This window comes from Dermochelys coriacea, chromosome 7, assembly GCF_009764565.3.
Source record: "Dermochelys coriacea isolate rDerCor1 chromosome 7, rDerCor1.pri.v4, whole genome shotgun sequence".
NCBI classification, from domain to species: domain Eukaryota; kingdom Metazoa; phylum Chordata; order Testudines; family Dermochelyidae; genus Dermochelys; species Dermochelys coriacea.
This window is the reverse complement of record NC_050074.1, coordinates 110,091,783-110,113,790: the sequence shown is the minus strand read 5'-3', so window position 1 is coordinate 110,113,790 and position 22,008 is coordinate 110,091,783. Positions and strand designations below refer to the sequence as shown.

The 22,008-nt window shown below is 40.5% G+C and overlaps 1 protein-coding gene across 3 annotated transcripts in view; it reads left to right on the top strand.

Annotated features, from left to right (window-relative positions):
- The first annotated feature begins 445 nt into the window (after positions 1 to 445).
- Positions 446 to 22,008, top strand: part of GRK5 (G protein-coupled receptor kinase 5) — a 232,695-nt gene continuing 211,132 nt past the window's right edge. For 2 of the 3 annotated variants that reach the window (XR_005294025.2, XM_038410340.2), the window contains exon 1: positions 446 to 761. Coding sequence is in view for 2 of the 3 variants with exons in the window: in XM_038410340.2 (XP_038266268.1) it covers positions 710 to 761 (52 nt within the window). In the remaining variant the exon portion in view is untranslated. The remainder of the gene's footprint in view (positions 762 to 22,008) is intronic. The other variant, XM_038410341.2, reaches the window with a different exon arrangement.

Sequence of the window (22,008 nt, the reverse complement as noted above, 5' to 3'; positions counted from 1 at the left end):
TGGGGCTCATTTTCCCCCCCATCAGAAAAGCAAACGAGCAACAACTAGTGTCCTACTTCCGGGAACTCTGAAATACTTTGCAAGGGATTAAACATACCCTCTTCCTTCTCCTCATAATTGCTTGGGCTGTTGGCTGCTTGCCTATGTCATGCAGATGATCATCTGCACTTGTAGCCTCCCAAAACAGTTAGATACAATGTGTCATAGCCCCTATACGGCCCTGGCAACTCCTCGCCTTCTGGATTTACATAATGGAGGCCTCCTTCTCAAGGTGCAAGCCAAAACCCCGAGCAGGCGCTCAGCCTACAAATCCCAGCATTCCCGGTCCCGTAGCGCTGAGGAATGAACCAGCTGTTGAGGATGGCGTCTGCGCAATGCTGCGGAACCCGCTTCACAGTCCCACACTCCCGGGGAGGGCGGGGGAGGCAGCAGCATCTGAAACACTAAACCATCAGAGAGAGCCCCGGCGGGAGGGGGGGGGGTGGGAGGGGGGAGGAGAATGGAGTAGCGGAGCAATACGGAGGGGGAGAAAATATTAGTGAGGGGGGCGCGAGCGGTGACTTTCTGAAAGAGGAAACTCCAGGAGGGGGAAATAAGGAGGAATAATGCACTAGAAGAAGGAGGCTGATAGTCGTACAGAGGATCAGCAGCACCTACAGCAATTGACATCCTGCTGCAGTGCCGCTACCTTCGCTGACTGATACTGTCAATGGAGCTGGAAAATATTGTTGCCAATACCGTCTTGCTGAAAGCCAGGGAAGGTAAGAGAGAGCACAGCAAGGGAGATGGAGCATCCCTGCCGCATTTTCCCTCCTGGTAGTGGCAGGCAATGCACAACCGGAGGAAGGGGGAAAGGCATACTGTGGCTTTTTAGACCCAGTGCCGATTCTGATCCCTCTCGAGGTTGCATGTGGGTTGAACCTGCGTTTAAAATGCTTATTTGAAACAAAAGAATGTTGACCTCCAGCTGTGAGGAGGTTCCGTGGGAAGATATTTTTTTGAGATCGCAGAGATTATAATGGTAAAATATTCACCGCTTCTCTCCGGTCTGATCCCAGAGATTGTGCTATTGTTAAAGGTTAGCTGCAGATGCATTCGTTCAAAAGGGTTAGCAAATATGCAAACAGCCTTTTATTCGGTATGGTGCGACTGGCAGAATACAGCCATTGCCTCAGTCGACATTATCAGGTGTTATACTGTTGCTGGTAACTGTCCATTTTTAAGAATATTTTTTATCCTAATCCAGTTTTATATGGAAAATCGAGTAAATGCAAATGCAGCGAGGTGACATGTAATTAGCTTCTACGGTGCATATGAAAAGGGACCTCGATCTGCAAAATAATGCACGGTTTCGGAGGGGATTTTGTGTGTGAATAGCTGAAGTGGCCGCTGTTTCTTTGCTTGCTGGGTTACCAACAGAGGATTGTATGGAACTGCTATTTAAACGTTCTGGTTTGAAAGGCAGATCTGGCTCGATTTGTGAGAGGTGGTTGATGCTTGAAGGGAGGGGGCTCGAGAGAGGCTAAAAGAAAACCCTCGCTAAAAAGATCGGTGCTCGTACTTTTAAAAATTTAACATACACGTTAAAAATATCCGGGCGAGCTACAGAGCTAGCTGCATTGTCGAAGATGACTCTAAAAAACCCCTGGTGTGTACAGCGCATCTTCAGAGGGGGAAGTGGTTTTCTGGTCTGAATGATTAGGTTTCTACTGAGCCTGGCTCAGAGGGTACCCTGTGCGAAGCTTTCACATCTTGAGGATCATAACGAAACAGCTCATTAACCTGGTTTGCAGTATTTAATATTTTCATTCACTGCGTTTAATGAATGAAGAACCCCTTGCCAAAAAGATAATGACTCCCATGTCTTCGGTATCTCGTACATCTTTCCCGTTCACAGTCTCAGCGCTGTGTTTATATGGCACGCACGGATCTCAGCTGGATTTTCATTAGATAATGCTGCAGGGTATCCTTTGGCTGTTAAACTTGTGGAAATTAAATCGCTCCTTGGAACCTTCCATTCACTAGAAAACCATCTGAAACTTATTTCAAATGCCCCCCCCCCTCCCCTTGGGGCGATGGAAGTTTTTCCATCAACAGTAATAGTCTTCATTGTTTATGTGGTGTCCCGCCCGCCCTCCCGTAATAACACATTTGATCCTTTGAATTTGAAAACATCACTTTTATGGGGCTCCAGTGTTCTAGAGGTAACTTCCTTCCACTGGCTAATCCTGATGGTATTCGAGTTCTTCTGTGTGGTAAGGACAGTGTGAACACCTGTGTGCAAGAGATTGTATTCCACTGATGGCTAAGAGCTGGGGGGGGGGGGGGAGAACCACTAGCGAGAACATCTGTGAGGAGCCACCTGGTGGTTGGAAAATTATTATATATTACATGGCTTGGGGAAACAAATCTCTTGGCAGTCAAAATTATTACTTTTGAGATCACTACATGTGTATAGGCAGCAGGCCATTCCGAGTGCCATTGCTCTAGAGGGATAGAAAGTTAATTCCTCTTTGCATGACTATATCAGATATACTGCAAAATCTTTAGTGTGGAGCCAGTTCTGACATGGGAGCCTATCTCCTTCTGATATTCCTCTCTTTCTCTTCCCTTGGAGGAACAGACCCGATATTATTTGTAAAGTTGAATTTGTGAAGCTTTAGTCTGTAATAATCTAATTTATTCTTAGTGGTATTGAGTTGGGGTGGTTAACCTTTATTTATTGGGTAAAGGAATTAGATTTTCTTGAGAAGCCTCAGAAAGGGATTTCTGAGATGATCATAGAAATTTATTCATTCTGTCAGCATTCCACCAGCACCCATCTGGAGATCTCCGTGACAAACAGCTCGGGAATTTAATGTTTTAAGCTTCTTATTTCATTCCTTCTCCTTTTGTCCAATTTGCCCCCAAACTATGGGACCTAAACCAGGAAGCAATTTTACCTTGGGGATCCCCTCTCCACAGAAACCATTTCAACAGAGATTTATTATGTACAGAGGTATGCAACAGAGAAAATTTCATGGTGAATGAGACCAGGATTGGTATGATTTACAAGGAAACAAGTCCACGTGGAGGAACTTTTTGCTCCTAGATGTTAACATTTCTCTTAAGCCCCCAGATGGAATTATTTCATGCAAGCATTGTAGCCCTGATTTTTTTTGATTGGTTAAAATATGTGAATCCAACATTTCTTAAACTTCAATATACTGAAAACCATTACTAGAGCAAAACTGTTCTAGATGCGATATAAACGGCAGAGTTTCATGCACTTTCCTCTGAAGCAACTGGTACCGACCAGTGCCAGAGACAGGACACTGGCCCAGATTGGACCTAAAGTCTGATCCAGTCTGGCAACTCCTGTATTTTCTTACAAGAGTACAAATACAGGAATACTAGTGTGTGTGAAAAGAAAAGGAGTACTTGTGGCACTTAGAGACTAACAAATTTATTAGAGCATAAGCTTTCGTGAGCTACGGCTGCTACTCTGAAACCTGTCATTAGTGTGTGTGTGTGGTGGTTTTTTTTTTTTTTTTTTTTTTAAAAGGGAACTTCAACTACTCCACTCGGCATTATACTAGTGCATGAATGCCTGAGACAAAATAGTCAGAACTGCATAACAACATTTATATAACTCGCAGGGTATTTTGAGATTTACCTACAGAGTAAAGCCATGAAATCCTCAGAATTAAAGTTGTGCTTGCTCATGCACACGTGTATGCTCTCTCTCTCTAGTACATTCAAAGAATACTAGCTATAGATCAGTGGATTATTCTTTTCTGACTTCAAACTAGAGCATTCTTATTTTCTGCTGGGTTTTTATAATATGGCTTAGGGCATGTCTACATGGCAATAAATAAAAATAAAGGACCCACAGAAGTGAGTCTCTGAGCCTAGGTCAATTGACTTGGACTCGCAGGGCTCGTGCTACAGGTCTAAAAATAGTGTAGATGCTCTGGCTGGAACCTGGTCTGAGTCCCATCTCCCCTCACTGGGTTTCAGAATTGAACATCTATGCTGCCATTTTTTAGCCCTGTAGCACAAGCCCAAGTCAGCTGACCCAGGCTTTGAGACTCACTGGCTGTGGGTCCTTTTTTTATTTTATTTTTTTTTTTGGCAGTACACTTAGAATATGATTTGGCATCACCAGTATGTCTATTTCAGATTTAAGATATCTAGTAATACTTTAAAACACCAGTATTAATGTTCTTAAGAAATACAATTGTCATTTGCAGAGGATCAGCTAGGGTTGCCAACCCTCCAGGAATGGCCTGGAGTCTCCAGGAATTAAAGATTAATCTTTAATTAAAGATTGTTATGTGATGAAATCTCCAGGAATACCTCCAACCAAAATTGACCACTTTAGAATCAATGTATTGCAAGAATTTTAAATATGGCTATATACTGAATGGCTTTTTGCTACCCTGATCGTCAAAGAAGTTCCAGTAATATTGAAAGAATTTGTATAACAAATTCATTAGCTGGAATTGAAAGTTAAAGGTACAGTAAAACTTCTAGGTTTGTAGCCCCCAAATTTACCCTGTCTCTTGTTCCATGGCTGCAAAATTTGTGAAATTTGTTGTTTGCTTTTTTTTTAAAAAAAAAGCTTCATAGCATTAGGGGGTTTTAAAAATAAGAGCCTAGTACACCTGGATGACCCCACAATACTAAAGGAAAGAGATACGTAACAGATTGTCTTGTGGTTTTCAAGATGTTGTTACAGTTTGTAATAACATCTTGAAAACCACAAGTAAAATAGTCCTAAAAAAATCTGTTCTCTGAAGCAATGGTAGATGAATGACACCTGCTTAAGTAGTTTTTTTTTTTTTTTTTTAAAGTCAAAAGTAACTGCATCTGAAACTGAATTTGCAAAAACTTTGGCCCTTTTCTTGAAAATTCTTTTCTGTGTGTTCTTAATTGTACTTCCAGTTCAGTTAAGCACATGCATAAGTATTGGCAGGATTTGGGCCTTTACTGATTACTGTTTTACCAAGAGTGAAGGTTTATATTGGCTGAAACAATAGGGGGAGACAATGTGGGTGAGGTAATATCTTTTATTGGACTAACTTCTGTTGATGAGAGAGATGAGCTTTCAAGGGACCAATGTGGCTGTAACAACACTGCCCTGAAACAATAGGGATGTTCTGAAAATTACAGGAGCTCCACCAGCACAGGAGTTGCTCAAGAGCTGGAAATGAAGAAAGTAATTAAACTAAATAGTGAGGTTCAGTCAATGGCTATGGCTTGATGTTTTCTGACAAGCAAAACATTATAGCAAAAGGGGCCTATTCTGCTCCCACTGGAGTCAATGGAAGTTTTGCCTTCTATTTCAATAGTAGAGTGAGGCCCAAAGTACTCAGGCAAAGCTTCAAAATGGTTTTAAACCAAGGTTTCAACAAGCCTGCAACATTAAATCCAGTAAGGAGAACTATGTCAAAGACTTGGAAATAGAGCTAGATAAATATTTTCCAGCAAATATTGGTTTTTTAGAACATTTACTTTGGCTTTGCTTATGCTCCCTTTATGCAAGCTCATTTTGTGATTGTTATAGGGCACAGCCATCAGTGGAAAGTGGATTTTTAAGCTGAAATTGACCTGGAAAGCAAACTTTTAAATTGTTTGTATAAAACAGTTATGCCAGAAACCTGATGATTATAATAAAGAATTGCACTCATCCAAACTGAAAAGAACCAATGCACTGTGACTTGTGACCAGTCATAAATGAACAATGAAGCTCAAATTGCAAGTCATGGAATAAACAATTTGCACAGGAAAAAAAACCTTAATTGACCAATTGCAAGTAATAAATAAACTGAAGAAAAATTTGACCTATTTGCAGGATGTTCATGATTTTATAGGCAATATTAATCATGTAAATTATTGAGTAATCAGCTGTACTCGGAAATCTGGGGGGGGGGGGTTAATGGTGTTTTTGAGTGTGAAGGTTGGTTTCTCTCTTTTTAAAGTGAAGTTTCATATTTCTATTCTCAATATACCATTGGGTTACACAAACTACCAAGCTTTATGAGGGGTCAGTAGAAATCATATCAGGTTTAACTAAACAGGAAAAAGTAATTGTCAGGAACAAAAAAGATACATTGGACCATCTTTTATTAATTTGAAAAAGAACAGGTACCAAGGGTAAGGAGCATGTGAAGATAAACTAGATAGCTAAATAATAAGTATAGTCATCCAGTCATGTCCTGATTTTGGAAAAACCAGGATATGTAAAACATACTTGCCCAGACACTTAAGATAAAAGCACAACACAGAGGCCTTGATGTTTCAAAAACATAAGATATAGGTAAAAAAAACAGTGACTGTAAAGCTGCAAGGAAAGAGACTAGAGCATGAGTACTGCTAAGGGACAGATCTCTCCTTTTGTGATACTTGTCTCTCCTTCCTAGGTTAAGTACTTATCATGAAAGATAAGGGGGAGGGGAATACCCTTATATATTTGTCCATTAAAGTAAATGAAATGAATATTACTTTCAGTTTTGATATAATGCATCCATTTCTGTGATCTCAGGAAGAGTAGCTGATTACTGACATGTTTAAACACTCATTCAACCATGATGTGCACAAAAGAAACTTTTCCTCTGGCAAATTCCATTATTATGATAAAGCCCTGCAGTAGCAAAATCATAGTTTGCTTTGCTTGGAGGAGCAAAGTTTGCCCTGAAGAGCCTAATCCTGCTTTCCCTGTTAAGGCAAAAGTCCTACTGTGAGCAGATCCGGCCCAGAATAGGCCACGCTAAATATACTGTATATAGCATGCCAAAACATTAGGAAGACAAGGTGGGTGAGGTAATATGGGACCATCATGGCTACAACTACACTGCATGAACCACTAGGACGTTTACTGTGGTTGAATAACAAGAGTCACAAGAAATCAGGAAATAGGAGTATGGATTGTGATGCCAAATTCTCTTGCAGAAAGGGAACATGGTGGGGAGAGACAGATTTCTTTCCACAGTGCAAGTGCTGCAGTGCTACCCTATGCTACAGTCCTTACCAAAATGAAAACAACTTGACACCGTCTAAGTAAACCTCAATCAAGAAGATAGCCGACCTGTAAATGCAAAACAGAGGGTTATAATGCAAGCTCATATTAAACATAGGGGGGGGTGTGTGTGTGTGTGTGTGTGTGTGTGTGTATATGTGTGTATATATATATATATATATATATATATATAGTGGCAAGGAGAAATCAGAAGATATATGTACATTCAGTGATTTAGACACAAAATTCATGGATTTTTGGAAGATAAAAATACACAAAACTAATATAAATATTTTCATGTTTCTTCTTAAATATCCCTGAAAACTTTTTCTTAAAAAAATAAAAGCATCCTCCTATCCTAGCTGAAGGTGAAAACTACTTTGGGCTAGTGAATGAACTAGAATGTGAAATTGACCAAGATCAGTTTAATATTGTTTTCTCTGTTCATTTCAGTCCCCTGAGACAATTAGTATAAAGTGTGAAGAGTAAATTAGATTGTACTAGCTCTACCAGTTGTATAACTCTTAGGTGCCATAAATAACATAGCTAAGACTTTTTTGTTAACTATGATTATCTGGATAGTGCCTTTGTCTCAACTGTTTAAAAGGTCACACACCTTGTGTGATGGAGAGCAGGCAATGAGCAAATCATTTCACTTTTGTCCTCTTTTTCAAGGCTTGGGATAGGAACTTTTAAAAGATATTTGGATACATTAGTATTACTAGCCTACAGTACTTAACAATCTCGAATCACCCCTCACCTCACCACCCCCAAAAACTCTGAGATTAAATTAAAAATGAGATTTTTTTAAAAAAAGCAATAAATGTAGGGTTATTTTATTTGCCTTTGGGTACTGAGCCTTTGGGGTTCATGTTTTCAGGAAGCTCTCAACCATGAGAGCTAGGAACTTGTAAGGAAAGAGAGTGAGTGCTGAGATTCTTACATAATTGCACGATTCCATGAATTGAGGCTTTTCAAAAAACACAGAATATTGCAAGACTTACAATGAAAACACAAGTTGGCAATACTGAATAGACAAACAACCCTGCTGCCAAAGTTAGGCTGTAACAGTATTCTTTAAGAGGGTTTTTTTATTATTGTAAAAAAGGTTTTGGTTACAGAATATTAGGGAGAGTGAATTAAAAACAATAAACTACATATGAAATACAAGTGGTAAAATTGATCCAGGCAGTCATGGTTCCATATCACTCACTGCATGTTTAAAAATAATAATGGATCTGCTAGAGGGCATATTCTAGTTTGGAATCTACTATCTTTCAAAGAGCGCTTTGTTCTATACGGACCCATGATAAAAGTAAATCTTACGTATAGTACTAACAGTTTGGTTAAATACCGCCCCCCCAAGTGATTATTGTGTAGACTCTTTGTCAAGCTTCAACTATTTCAAAGCCTGAAAGACATTTTCCTGCCTGGTTTACAGTACTGCATTTGTGCAAAGAAGATTTTTTTAGACAACATAATCCTACAATATATTGCTAGGTTCTTTACAAACTTGTTAAAAAGTTTTAGAAATAACTGAATTGGTCATCATGGTAATTAGCTTTAAAGAAGGGCCAGTTTGGAAGAGAAACTATTAATTTTCTCAGATATTGCGTTTCAAAAGAATGGTTACACAAAAGCCTAATCAAAGCAAAAAACAAAACAAAAAACGCACAACCCATTAAAAACACAACACAAATATGATTTTTTTTTCCTTTTTAGGTATGACGGCGATACTAAAAAAACATATACTTATGCCACCCAAGCAGGTCCTTTGATGGCTCTAACCAAATAGGATGCTCTATTTTTATGGCTATCATAATGTTTTTGTTATGGGTGTACCCTGTCACCATATAAAAAACAAAAATGTGAAATAAGCCAGTCCTCAAATTGTCATATTTTTAACTTCCCTTTCCAGAAGATACCAATACAGATTTGAGCATGTCCTTATTGGCAATAGATTAGCAATACATCTTATACAAGACAAATGTTTAGTATCTGAGAACTTGGCTGTAGGACAAGAATTTTAAAAAGGGTAATAGAAGTGGACAGGGCCTATTTAGAAGGAAAGAGATTCACTGTAGTGACAGACCCTATCTGGTGGCAATGACTCGTGTAACTCATCTCCTAATGGAACATTAACATGCATATGATTATTGTAATTTGACTTTAGCAAGGTTCATAAACCATTACAGCTGAGTACAGCATCTGATTTCATGTCCTGCAGCCCATTAGAGGTGATATTTTTTTTCAAAAAATAAACCTATTGTAAGGAAGATCTCAGTTGTTTCCATAAAAATACAGGAAATCAACACATGATAAAACCAAAATAGGTCAACTCTTTTGAGTTAAGGGGAAGATTTCTCCAGTGGAGACCAAGAAATAAATAAATTCCAAGAATGGAATTGGGAGTCACTATAGAAATTGTTGCCTCAAATATAGTAAATCAGTATGAATGCGACAGTTTACTTTTAAATAGAGGATTAAAAAACAGAGTATTCCCTTTAAAGCATGTAACCATTTCTTCTTGAAAAATTTGTCTCAAGAGTTTAGGCTATTTTCATGATGATCCAATTTAGATGAATCAGGAAACCCATTAAAATATGAGAAAGATTATGCAAACTTATGCTAAAGAGCCAGTGGGTAACAGCAAAAACCATTACATAAAATGAGGTTGATACAGTTTTCATAGGAGGCGCCAGTCTTGGTTATTCTGTTCTTGTTCTTGGGGCAGGGAAGGTGGAAGGAGGCAAACTTTGTTTTAAGCTGCTTTCAGTTTGTTTTCCACTTCTTGTCTGCTGAGGGTGTGCAGAGGCCTGCCTGACATCTCGTGCAGGTCAGAGCAACGTTGATGCTGCTTGGTCTTACGCTCCATTCCCCTTGGCCCCCTGTGGTTGTATCTGTTGTTGACTGAGTCAGTCTATTGTGGTGTATAGTTTGCTCTTGATATGTGGAGTCCTCTGGCATTTCAGGTTCTGCTCTGCCCAGGAGAGGAGGATTTGGGCTTTTTTTTTTTTTTTAAGAGATTAGGACTGTGTCCTTCTTGATCCGTTGACATATGATATGGTTTAGGAATTGGCCTTTATAATCAGCATACTATGGCCTAATAGCCACTCCTCTTGTTTGGTTTGCCTTCCTGATAAAAATTATTTAACATTGGGCTACTCTGTTGGGTTATTAACCTGATAATATATTGGAAGCTATTAACTCCTGGTGTATATGGGAATTTCTTGAGCAAACATTAACTACAATGGCTTGAATAGAGCTACTTTTATCTGCTCCATTAACCCAATGGGATTATCTTCCTCCAGTGGAAAATAATCAATCTTTTACTTATGGAGAGAATGCCTATACTGGTGTCTTCACATGGTCCTGTTCTGAAAAGGTATCGATTATCTTCACTTAAAAAAAAAATCAGTCAAAAAGAAATTTACAGGAAACCCAACATTTATGGGTTTGTGGTAAGATTTTGCTTTTCTGTATTAGAGTAAAGCAGTTGGGTAAAGATTTCTGATTTTTTTTTTCTCAGCACCTTGAGTTTGGGGGATGTGATTGAGCAGACAGACATACTCACACTAGTACATTAAAAATAGTGTATCCCTGGTAGCGGGAGCTGCCCCGAGTACATATCTGTCTGAGACCATAGGCACATACTCATTGTGAGGGTCCTGCTAAATACACAGTCCGTTTTGGTCAATTTCAAAGTCATAGGATTTTATGATTTCATCTATTTAAATAAGAAATTTAACAGTATTGTAATTCTAGGGGTCCTGACCCAAAAAGGAGCTGGGGAGGGTCACAAGGTTATGGGGGGGGGTGGTTCGGTACTGCTGCCCTGACTTCTGTCTTGCTGCTGACAGCTGCGCTGCCTTCAGAGCTGGCTAGCTGGAAAGCAGTGGCTGCCTGCCGGGATCCCAGCTCTGAAGGCTGCCAGCAGCAGCGCAGAAGTAAGGATGGCCTGGTATGGTACTGCCACCCTTACTTCTGTGCTGCTGCCTGCAGAGCTGGGCCCTCGGTCAGCAGCTGTCGCTCTCCGGCCACCCAGCTCTGAAGGCAGCGCAGAAGTAAGGGTGGCAATACTGTGACCTCCCCTCCAACAACCTTGTGACCCCTCCCCCACAACTCCCTTTTGGGTCAGGACCCCCAATTTGAAATGCTGGTTTCCCCCCATGAAATTCGGTCGTTTGTGCTTTTACCCTATACTGTACAGATTTCACGGGGGGAGACCAGATTTCACGGTCCGTGACGTGTTTTTTCATGGCCGTGAATTTGGTAGGGCCCTATTCATTGTTCATAGATTGTAAAGCCAGAAGAGACCACTGTGATCATCTAGTCTAATCTCTTGCATAACAGAGGCTATGAGATGTCCCTGAATTAACTCCTTCTGAACTAGAGCATATCTTTTAGAAAAACATCCAACCTTGATTTAAAAATTGCCAGTGATGGAGAATCTATCGCGGCCCTTGGTATGTTGTTCCAATGGTAAATTATCCTCACTGTTAAAAATTTGCACCTTATTTCCCGTCTGAATTTGTGTTTTATCATTCTGCTGGTACCCCAACCTAACTACAATGTCTGTGTTTGTGGGAGAGAGATCAGTCACTCTGATAACTCAGAATAGAGAAAATGAACAGAAGTCTTTGTCTGATCCAGATCCAGGCTTGTGTCACCTCCAGGCATTATCTCCCTGCGCTCATACATGTTTAAGGCCACTCAGAAGCTACAGCTAGTGAAGAATATAATGGCTCTTCTATTTAACATGTTCCCTGGAGCAAGCATTGCTATACCACTGCTCCAAAGACTGCTCTAGTCTATTTGCTCCTGACTGCAATATGAAGTGTTGGTGATGATCTTAAGCCCTGTAAGAGTTGAGGCGTAGCTGTTTAAGAGCTCAGCTATCTCCATGCATTACCGTGATAGCTGAGATCCACCAATGAGCTCCTGTTCGCGCTAACCAACAAAGAACATCTAGGTGCTGAGGGAAGGATGTTTTTAATGGATGGCTCGAGGCTCCGGGCCTGCACTGGACTTTCTAGTATAGGAACATGCAGATCCTGGAGCCAGAATGGGGCTTGAATTGGTTCTTTAGGATGTACTGCAGAGTCAGCATTTAGTTTGTCAATCCGGGTTAACATTATCCAGCTGAATGTGGAGCTGATTCTCTTCTTACACTCTTTGTACACTATTATAACTCCCTTAACTTCATTGGAGTTACTCCTGATTTCAACTGGTATAAAGCAAAGTTCTTAACCAAATGTCCAACTTTAAGCACGTGTAGTCCCACTGAAGTGAATGGGAATTCTTGGAAGCCCAAGTCAGATAACATCTAATCCCACGAATGCATTTTAAAAAATCAAAACAACACACTTTGAAGTTGTTTTCCTCCGTAAAAGTCTAAGGAGCCTCTTTTATCATTGCTGGGCAGGAGCCTTTACATGCATAGCTCCCACTACTGCCAATGGGAGTTAAGGATAAAATTCCTGCTCGTCAAAGTGAGACCTACCCCTGTGAGAGTCATTTAAAATTAAGCAATGTTGTATATGGTGTAACAGTGAATGGGAAGAAAACCAGCCACTCTTCATTTCATACAGCCATGTAATCGAAACAATAAAAAGATGATATCCTAATATTTTTTTAGGAGACCACAGGATACGAAATTAAATTAAAAGTCTAGGAAAATAAAGAACCCTGCAGGTTGATTACACTGTGCTCGATTACTTTTGTAATTATTTTGCTTGAAGGATTTAAAAATGCACATTGCTTTGTTGGAAAGATTAGACAGGGAGCAAGAATTTAAGTCAATATTCTTAAGAAGAAAATCCCACAAGCATAGTAGAGCATTTATTGGAAATTCTGCGAGGATACTAGTTAAACTGAAAGGACAAAACCTAACAAGAATGGTGGGAAAGATGGATGAGCCTGGGAAGGGCTGCAGAATTCGTGTAGTAGTAACCTAGCTGCTTCTATTTCATGTAATGTCTTTTCGTATACATTTTGAAGAAACTGGCAAGAATACTTATTCAAAAAAGAAGTGCTAGCCTGAAAGGATACAGATATAGACAAATACTAAGTGTACAATAATGTAGTAATAATAATAATAATAACAATAAAGGAGGGATATCTCTACGGGCTCTAGGATAAGCAGAATTTATTTATTCATAATTAATTTCTCTTTTGTGATAGAGCTGTGGGTGGGGTTTTATGCCCTAATCCTACAAATGCTTATGAATGTGCTGAATTTTAAGCATGTGTGTAGTCTCACTGACTTCATTGGGACTACTGACATGTTTAAAATTAAGTGCATGAGTAAATGTCTGTTCTCGTTTGCACTGGTGCAATTCCACTGAAGTCAACGGGGTTACACAGATGTGGCTGGGAGTGAATTTGGCCATTAGCAACTAGATATGGCAAAGACATGTTATGTCGTCATCCCTTCCCCTCCCACATAGGAATACATTCTACTGTATATTCTCCAGCGCTTTATGATTTAAATGATCCAGGAGATGGGGATTTTGCTGCCTCCTATGGGAAACTCTTTCACAGTCTGAGAGATCTAATTTTGCCTTGACTATTTTGCTTAAATTTTCCTTTACTCATTCTCTTTACTCCTAATGACCATCCTAACCGGTTCCTCTTGCTTCTTGGTGTTCACACCCTCCAGATACTTGTCATTGTATTTACCTTTAGCTATTATCTAATCAACTTTAACAGCTTTAGTTCTTTCTCCTGCTCAACTTGTCCCTCCAGTCATTTTTTTTTATGTTCTTCCTTGAATTCCTTTCAGTTCGTCAGTGGACCCACTTCATTCCCTGCAGCAGGAACTCTGTCCAGGGCTGGGTTCAGCAGTGCAAACAGTCAGTGATTCTGATCCTCCAGGTGGCCTAGAATCCAAAGTGGAGCCAATGCAGTTGACAGTGGGTGGGGGCATCCCTAGGGAAGGGGTGGCACCAGGGCTGATGAGATGAACCAGCATATCTTCTGGGTGGCCTCCATCAGTAGGCTTACTATGGAGCTCTACCCACACCTGTGTCACTCCCAGGTGGAGCCCTGTGAGGAAGGCCCTACCACCTGCCTTGGGGCTGAAAGTTGTCCTCCAGATGCAAGATGCTCCTCTTTGCAGCACCGGGGTGAATCGAGCCAAGAATTTTTCTAATACATTGAGGTTCCTGCATTATTTTGCAGGACTGTACAGGGGGATTGGCACATCCCTGGCCTGTGACCTGATTTTTTTTTCTGTGTATGAAGCCCCAAAGTACAAGATCTATTTTGTCCCTGTTTAACTATCCCCAGTCCTCCTGGGCCATTCCTGTTTTCCCAGAATCTTCCTCCCATTGGATTGTTTTTCCCCAGCTGTATTAGTCTGCACTGAATCTCTTTTAGTTATTTTTTTCTCCATGTGTCTAACCTATTATTTCTCTGCCCTCACTGGCGTTTGCAACACCTCCCAATTCAGCAGCATTCACTGATTTCATTAAAATGCAGTTTACTTTTATTTTAAATAAGATTGGGGCAAATGTCAGTCCCTAGGGGCACACCTTTTGGCTTCATGCATTTTTTTTTCTCTTTATTGACCTTTTGTTTGTTGTTGTCCGCTGAATTTGCAGCCATTATGACAGTGCTCCATCCTATCCAAACTAGTTTTGTAAAGCTATGAGAACATGCTTTAAAAAGTCCGTAAAGAATCTACTGGAGTCCCTTCATCCACTAAATATTTTAGAGATCAAACAGTGATCAGGTTTGTGTAGCATCATTTCAGCATATGAACAGACTGCACAGGTTACCAACTAGTGTGTTACGTCAAAGGCAGGAGAGCAAAGGGAAGCTCAGGAACACTCTAGTCTAGTCAGTTTCATTTTGCAATGGCAGTTGGCCAATCACTTCCTAAGAAACAGCATTGCAGTCCATGCAAAGGATTCCATATCTTTAGGAGAAGGTGGGCAGTCCTCTGCCCTGCAAGTTTTTCAAAGGCTGTTTCAGTTGTGTTAGCTCAGTGAAGTAAACTAAAGGTAGTTTTATGCTGAACGTTAAGCCTTTGTATTATTTATGGAAGAATGTTCTCCAATATTTTATCCGTTACAGATGGAATAACTTGCAGGCACAGTGATGTAGTCCCATAACTGACTTGTGAGCACAAACCTCTCTTTTCCTCTGCCGTGAATGTCTCAGATCCCCATCGTGCCTCTGAGAGAAGAGTCTGTTTTCTGAAGGTGCTGAGATATAAGCACAGGTGGACAAATGATTCTCTGTGGAGTACATGTCTGGGGAGGCTCATCCTACTTTATTTCACCAAGAGTCTAAACTATAGTTTGTTCCTGAAATGTGCTTCTAAAAAGCTAGTATGTAGAAAGAAGTATGTGGATTACTGGAGTTTAGGACTTCCCTCTCATGGTTAAAATGCACCTTGTTTTCATGATCTTTGTGCCTAGGAATATTAAACTGGTATATATCTCCCTTGTCTTCTGGTCTTACAAGAGAGAATGGTAAAGCACAGAACTGAGAGTCATGAGACCTGGACCCTCTTCCCAGATGTGCCACAGACAAGTCATTTAACAATTTGGGATTCAGCTTCCCCATCTGTAAAATGGGAATAATGGGCTATTCCTCATAAGGGTGTTGGTGAGTTTGAATTAATTAATACATGGAAACCACTTAAAGATCCTCCTATTGGAAGCACTCAAGTGCAAAGTGTTGTCATTAGTTCTTGTCTTCCACAAAGTATGCAAATAGTAGCTTTCCTCTCTTCAGAGCAATAGTGCGGCCTAGACTTGGCTGCTCTTAGCCACTCATACGTTAAAAATATTCAGGTTTTTTGGCACTATCTACGGGAGGCTGGGAAGAATTAGGCTTTTAGAGCCAAATTCTGCCCTGGGCTGTGCATTCAGGATTTCCACTGCTGTCAGTGGGAGCCTACAAATGTAGAATTTGGCCTTTATTTGTGTACCACATCAAGGACAAGGCTTGGCAAATCTGCCCTAAGAAGAATTAATGATGGGATCATTGCCACCTAAGAAGAATTCCTTCCTGATCCCAGATATAGTACAATGGATTGACTACCAAATTGACTAGCTCCAAGCCATGCAGAACCACCACCCTAACCAACTCTCTTGCACCAGAACCAAAGAATTCCAGCCTGAAAAAAACCCTCAAAAGGGTTGGATGGGTAGATTGTCATCTGCCAGCAATGGAAGGTAGTGGGACTCCCTGTTGACAGACCTCATCACCACAGCATCTCTCCAGCTGGACACTCCATAAAGAGACATAATTCAAGCCTGTCAATCAGACCACCTAAAGCCAATCTATGCTAATTTGTGGGGCCAATGTCCAGTGCTACCCAGAAAGGGCTTTGTGACACATGCCACAGCCCAGTTTGGGGTAATAACAGTCTTGATGAACAGAACACCTGCCAGTCCCCATGAGAAATCTTGCCCTCAAGAAACTGCGCTCTGTAGCATATGTATGCCTGTCTACAACCATGTGGGTCTGATTTACAAAACGCAGTAATAAAACCCTTGGTCAGATGGTCAGTTCTGTGACTTCTGGCAAGTTTCAGGTGCATTTTTTATTTTGGTTAATACAGACTTCTTGCTGTAGAGTATTTTGTCGCCATATCCAGCCATGGAAGTGCTGTAAGGTAGTGAAATGTTCTTTGATGTGTTTAATGGGTTTTTCCCCTCTCTTTTATTTTTGGGTTGCTATAATGTGTACGTTTGCCTTAACCCTAACGTGGGGAAATACATCTATATTATTCCAGATATTTTAATTACTGCAAGATTAGAACAGCCACCCAATCTGTGCTGCACAAGTTTTAATGGGTCATGTTGTACTCTCAGGAGTTATCCCCATTGAAATCAGTTTGTCTAAAAATCACTGGCAAGATGTGACCATAGAATAACTTGTTAGTATTTAAAGATCAGGTTCTAACACTTTGTTCCTATTGCATGGCAGTTTACATCTCAAATAGTCCTGCGCCAATGGGATTACTCATGGACTACTAAAGTACTACTTGGCATGAGTAAAAGGATCAGAATCTAGCCCTAAGAACACAATAGCAGAAGTAGCTAAAGAAACACTACATTATATTTAACCGTGATTTCTGCAAGACCCCATGTTTTAGGTTGTATAAACAAAATCGTAATTGGAAATGTTAAAGTAAATATAAGGGAACTTTAAAAACAACACATCAAGTGCTATGTAAATTAACTCTCCAAGACGAAACCAAATGTGCTATTTGTAGATTAGATCTACGTGTTGCACATTTTTTGGAATAAGAGGATTATTATTTTTAATTGAACGTTTATCAGTTGGGTGATGGCATTTAGGCTGTTCAGAAGCCCAAAATAAACTGAACTGTCTTACAAGGAGAAAAGGAGTACTTGTGGCACCTTAGAGACTAACAAATTTATTAGAGCATAAGCTTTCGTGAGCTACAGCTCACTTCATCGGATGCATTTGCAAATGCATCCGATGAAGTGAGCTGTAGCTCACGAAAGCTTATGCTCTAATAAATTTGTTAGTCTCTAAGGTGCCACAAGTACTCCTTTTCTTTTTGCGAATACAGACTAACACGGCTGCTACTCTGAAACCTGTCTTACAAGGGAGGCTCTATTCTGAAGCTATGGCTAAACTTTCAAAAGTGATGAGTGATTTTTGAGTGCTTCAGTTTTTGGGTGCCCTCCGAGAGATCCAACAATTCACACTCCCACCCGCTTCCGCATTGTTGTTTGAATTTTTATCCTGCTCCCACTATTATGGCAGTGGGTCCGGCAGGACCAGCGGGATCCCAGTCCCACTGCAGGGCTCTACCCCCTCCCATCTTTTACGTCATTTTTTTGTCCCCCAACCCACTTTGCGCCATGAGCAGCTGCACCGCTCGCCCCGCCCTGGTTACAGCCTATCTACTTTGCCTTTTGCTTATTCCATCTTTATCATCACTTTGCTAAGCCTAATAATTTTCCAAACACCCCCACTGGCCTGACCCTACCTTTCAGCAGGGAGAGAGAGAAAATGGGGGGTGGAGAGGGAAGGGAGGCTGGGTTACACTAACTGTGATGGTGAGTTTTGAGATGCCGACTGGTCCACTAAAAGTGGACAGAGATACTCAGCTCCTTTCAAATGGGTTACTAAACAGCCATCAGGTGGTGAGAACATTTGGTTTCTAGTGACCTGGACCTGATTTGAATTAATGACCCATTGGTGAAAGGATCTATGTCCCAATACATCCCTTGGATCATTTAGGAAGCATTAATAGCATGTTTTAATATTTATTTAAGTCCTCCTATCTTTGTACTTTAATCTTCTCTCCATGCTACCACCTTAAAAATTATAGCTGTGGTTTTTAAAAAAAGCATTTTGGTTAATTTCAGCTAAACAAGTTAAGTAACGTGTCTCTTGAAGTGAATGAGATCCAGGGTAAGAGGCCTGCAATTTTCCATAGGTACCTTGAAGCTCAGCTCCACAGAGCCCCGTGGACTTCAAGCATAGCACTCCACCTGCGCAAAGTAGCTGCAAGGATCGAGGCCTATATACCTGACAGCCTTGATCTTGGCAGGTAGTGATGGTGCAGGTGACCTTTCAAACCTCACAATATAATATAACTTTCTAAATAATGTTGAGTGTGGAAGCATGTTATATTGTCCATATTAGCCCACGTTAGTATAGTAACAATCAGAAAGCTAAGGGCTCCATCCTGCAAACACTTAGAGCATGTCTACACTTACCTCTGGAGTGAACGATCCAGCAGGGGTCGATTTATCATGTCTAGTGAAGACGTGGTAAATCGACCGCCGAACGCTCTCCCGTCGACTCTGGTACTCCACTGCAACGAGAGGTGCAGGCGGAGTCGATGAGGGAGCGTCAGCAATCAACTTACCGCAGTGAAGAAACTGCGGTAAGTAGATCTAAGTACGTTGACTTCAGCTACCTGAATAACATAGCTGAAGTTGCATAACTTAGATAGATTCTCTCCCCCCCCAGTCCCGCACAGTGTAGACCAGGCCTTAGGCACCTGAGTAATTTACTGACATGAAGTCCGAGTGGGCCTTGCCGTGAGTCCCTTACTCTCAGTGGTGAGTATTCAGTGGGACGACTTGTGGGACAGCCACTCATCAGCGGAGAAAAGGGCTCTCATCCTGGCCTATTGCCTGTCCATATGAGTAAAGTTACTTGTTTTGCATAAGTGTTTGCAGGATCAGGCACTAATTCTGGCAAATGATACCAAGGGCTTAGCTGCTTACAAGAAAAATGTCTTTTATGATGACATTGTCTGTTTTCATTAAGTGTGCAATATGTAATCTTATTCACTCTCAGTATTGCATGAGGCCAAGTGGATTTGTATGTAATTATAGTATTCGGTAACAAAGGTTTTGATAGCATTGTATTTTTTAACCAAGTGGCTGATTAGGAGTTTAGAATGAAGGTGATTCTTTCTGTACCGGTGTATGCATTTCTCCCCCAAATTCTCTGTGAGGTTGCAATTTTATTTACTCACTGTGTGTGAAGTTCAGTGGAGAAATAAAGTGGGATGTAGGTAGTGGTATCTTGTGCTTATAAACTGCCCAGGGATAAATTTTGTTCCATGCAATTCATTATTATTTTGTTTTGGAAAGTCTGACAGACATTGGTGGTTTTTTTATTTAATAATGCGTGAGAGACCAGTGGTTTTCACCAGTGAAGACACTTCAGCCTGCCCCTTTTTTGCCAGAGTAATTTGAAAGGTGATTTGAATTTAAAGCTTCAGGTGTGGCACGTAAGCAGAGCAGTTTTTGATGAGGGCTTCATATTTTGCCAAAAATACCTTTTACAAATAAAGGCATGTTTATCGCAGTGATTCACTGGTTCAAAATAGGCAGCACCCTAAAGAATCTGTAAACACAGCTGTCAATTTGGGACTGGGTTCTGACACCCTTATTCACACCTTTCTCGATGAATGATCCTGCTGAACTCAAGGGCAATGCTAATAGAATTAGAGCTATGCAATGCTGATCTGGTCCTTAATAAGGTGTTATACAGTGCACATTACCTGCATATTTAGCAAATGTGGCTGACGTGTTTGTGTTTGATGATACTGTAAGTGTATAAGAATATTCATAAAAAGAAAAGGAGAACTTGTGACACCTTAGAGATTTACAAATTTTTCTGTCTGTATCTGTACGAGTTTTTTCATGAAGTTGATAGATTTCCACTCTATACGGCTAAATTCAGTGCCTTGCATAATGACAGGTTTCAGAGTAGCAGCCGTGTTAGTCTGTATTCGCAAAAAGAAAAGGAGTACTTGTGGCACCTTAGAGACTAACAAATTTGTTAGTCTCTAAGGTGCCACAAGTACTCCTTTTCTTTTTGCGAATACAGACTAACACGGCTGCTACTCTGAAAAGAATATTCATGGCTTCCTTTTAAGCTACCATCTTAAAGTTATAACTAAATAGTAAATGATAAAAAGAGATGATAGCTGAGGTCTCCGTCCTAAATAGATATCTAAAATCTATCTAATTTAGGGTATTGTAGTCTGAGTAAACCATTTTTTGTAAATCATAAAAAAGTCTTGCTGATTTTTACACTGCCTTAAACTCTCAGATTGTTCACTTAATTTTCTGTTTTGAAGGAAGTTAGAAGATTCTCCTCACATGCTATGTATCCTAAAATCTTGGCATTTTTAATTATTCTCCGCCGTAGCAGAGAAAAGCTTTCATTGACAATTCTTACATGCAGCTTTGTGGCTAACTTCCCCACAACTCCTGTTTTATTCCACTGTCTCGTACATATGCATGAAGCACATCTTCTTTTCTTTCTAATGCAAGACATTGCAATGTTTGGGTGAATGCCAAAGGCTCAATTCAAGTTGAATGGTATTACATTTTATTTAATGGAATAGAGTGAAATCACCATCATTTTCCATTCAACCCATTGGTCCTGGGTGCCTTTCTTTTTAAGTTGGGAACTGCAGAGAAATGTATCTGCATGCCAACTCCTTTCACTTTGACAAATAAGCTAAAATCCCAGCATACTACAGACATTGGAAGAATGGCAATACCAATCCTATCAACGAGGCGAGCATAGAAAGCACACGGACATTGTTTATATTCTGGAATAAGTGATCATTTGACCACTGCTCCTCGTTCATGTAAGTGATCCGTGCTCCCCAGCAGCACCTCACTGTAAAGCTGCTGTTGCTCTTCTTTCTGCAGGCAATCAGAGAGTGAAGGTGGGAATCCCTAAACTCCAGAATAGTTTTCCATAATGCACATTGCCACCTAGAAGAAAGTCTCTCTCTTCAGCAGGAACTTGGCCTCTAACATGCTAAAGAGAAGTGCTGCTATGGCAAACTGCTTTTAAAGGCCCGGATTCTGGAGTGACTTCCACAAGAATGCAGGGGCTTGGCAGGATCAGAGCCGAAAAGAGCAGAGTGATCGTTCAAATCCTCCATTCTTGGCATGGCAACAATATGATGTCAGTCAATGCATTTTAGCAGCCTGGTGCCCCCACCTTTCTCAGAGCCAGGTACTGTACCTGTGAAGATAGCACTTGCTTGTAGGCAAATAGGGAGGCATTATTTTCTGATGGAACACCAATCCGGGTGGCAGGAGATCTGGGTGTGTTCCTAGTCTGCCATTGGTTCACTGCCTAACCTTGACCACCTACCCTTTCCCAAAATGGAGTTCATGATTCTATATCCCTCTTTATGAAGCACTTTACTGTTATTAGACTCAAATATTTGCACTATTAATCAGAGGAGCATGACATTCTTTGCAAACATTGCTGAAACCTCATAACATCTTTGGGAAGTAGGCAAATACCTATTGAAAATAAAAATTAAATTTTAAAAATAAATCAGTAAGATTTTCTGAATTTTCTCCAACTTTTAAAAACTTTTTTGTTTAAAGTTTGGGAGATTCTGTCTCTTTCTTTAGTCTAAAAGGCAATAATCCATTTGATCAATTGTATAAAGAAATGGACTCGTTTACACAGAACAAGGAGCAATGGTGTCAAGTTGCAGTGAGGGTGGTCTAGGT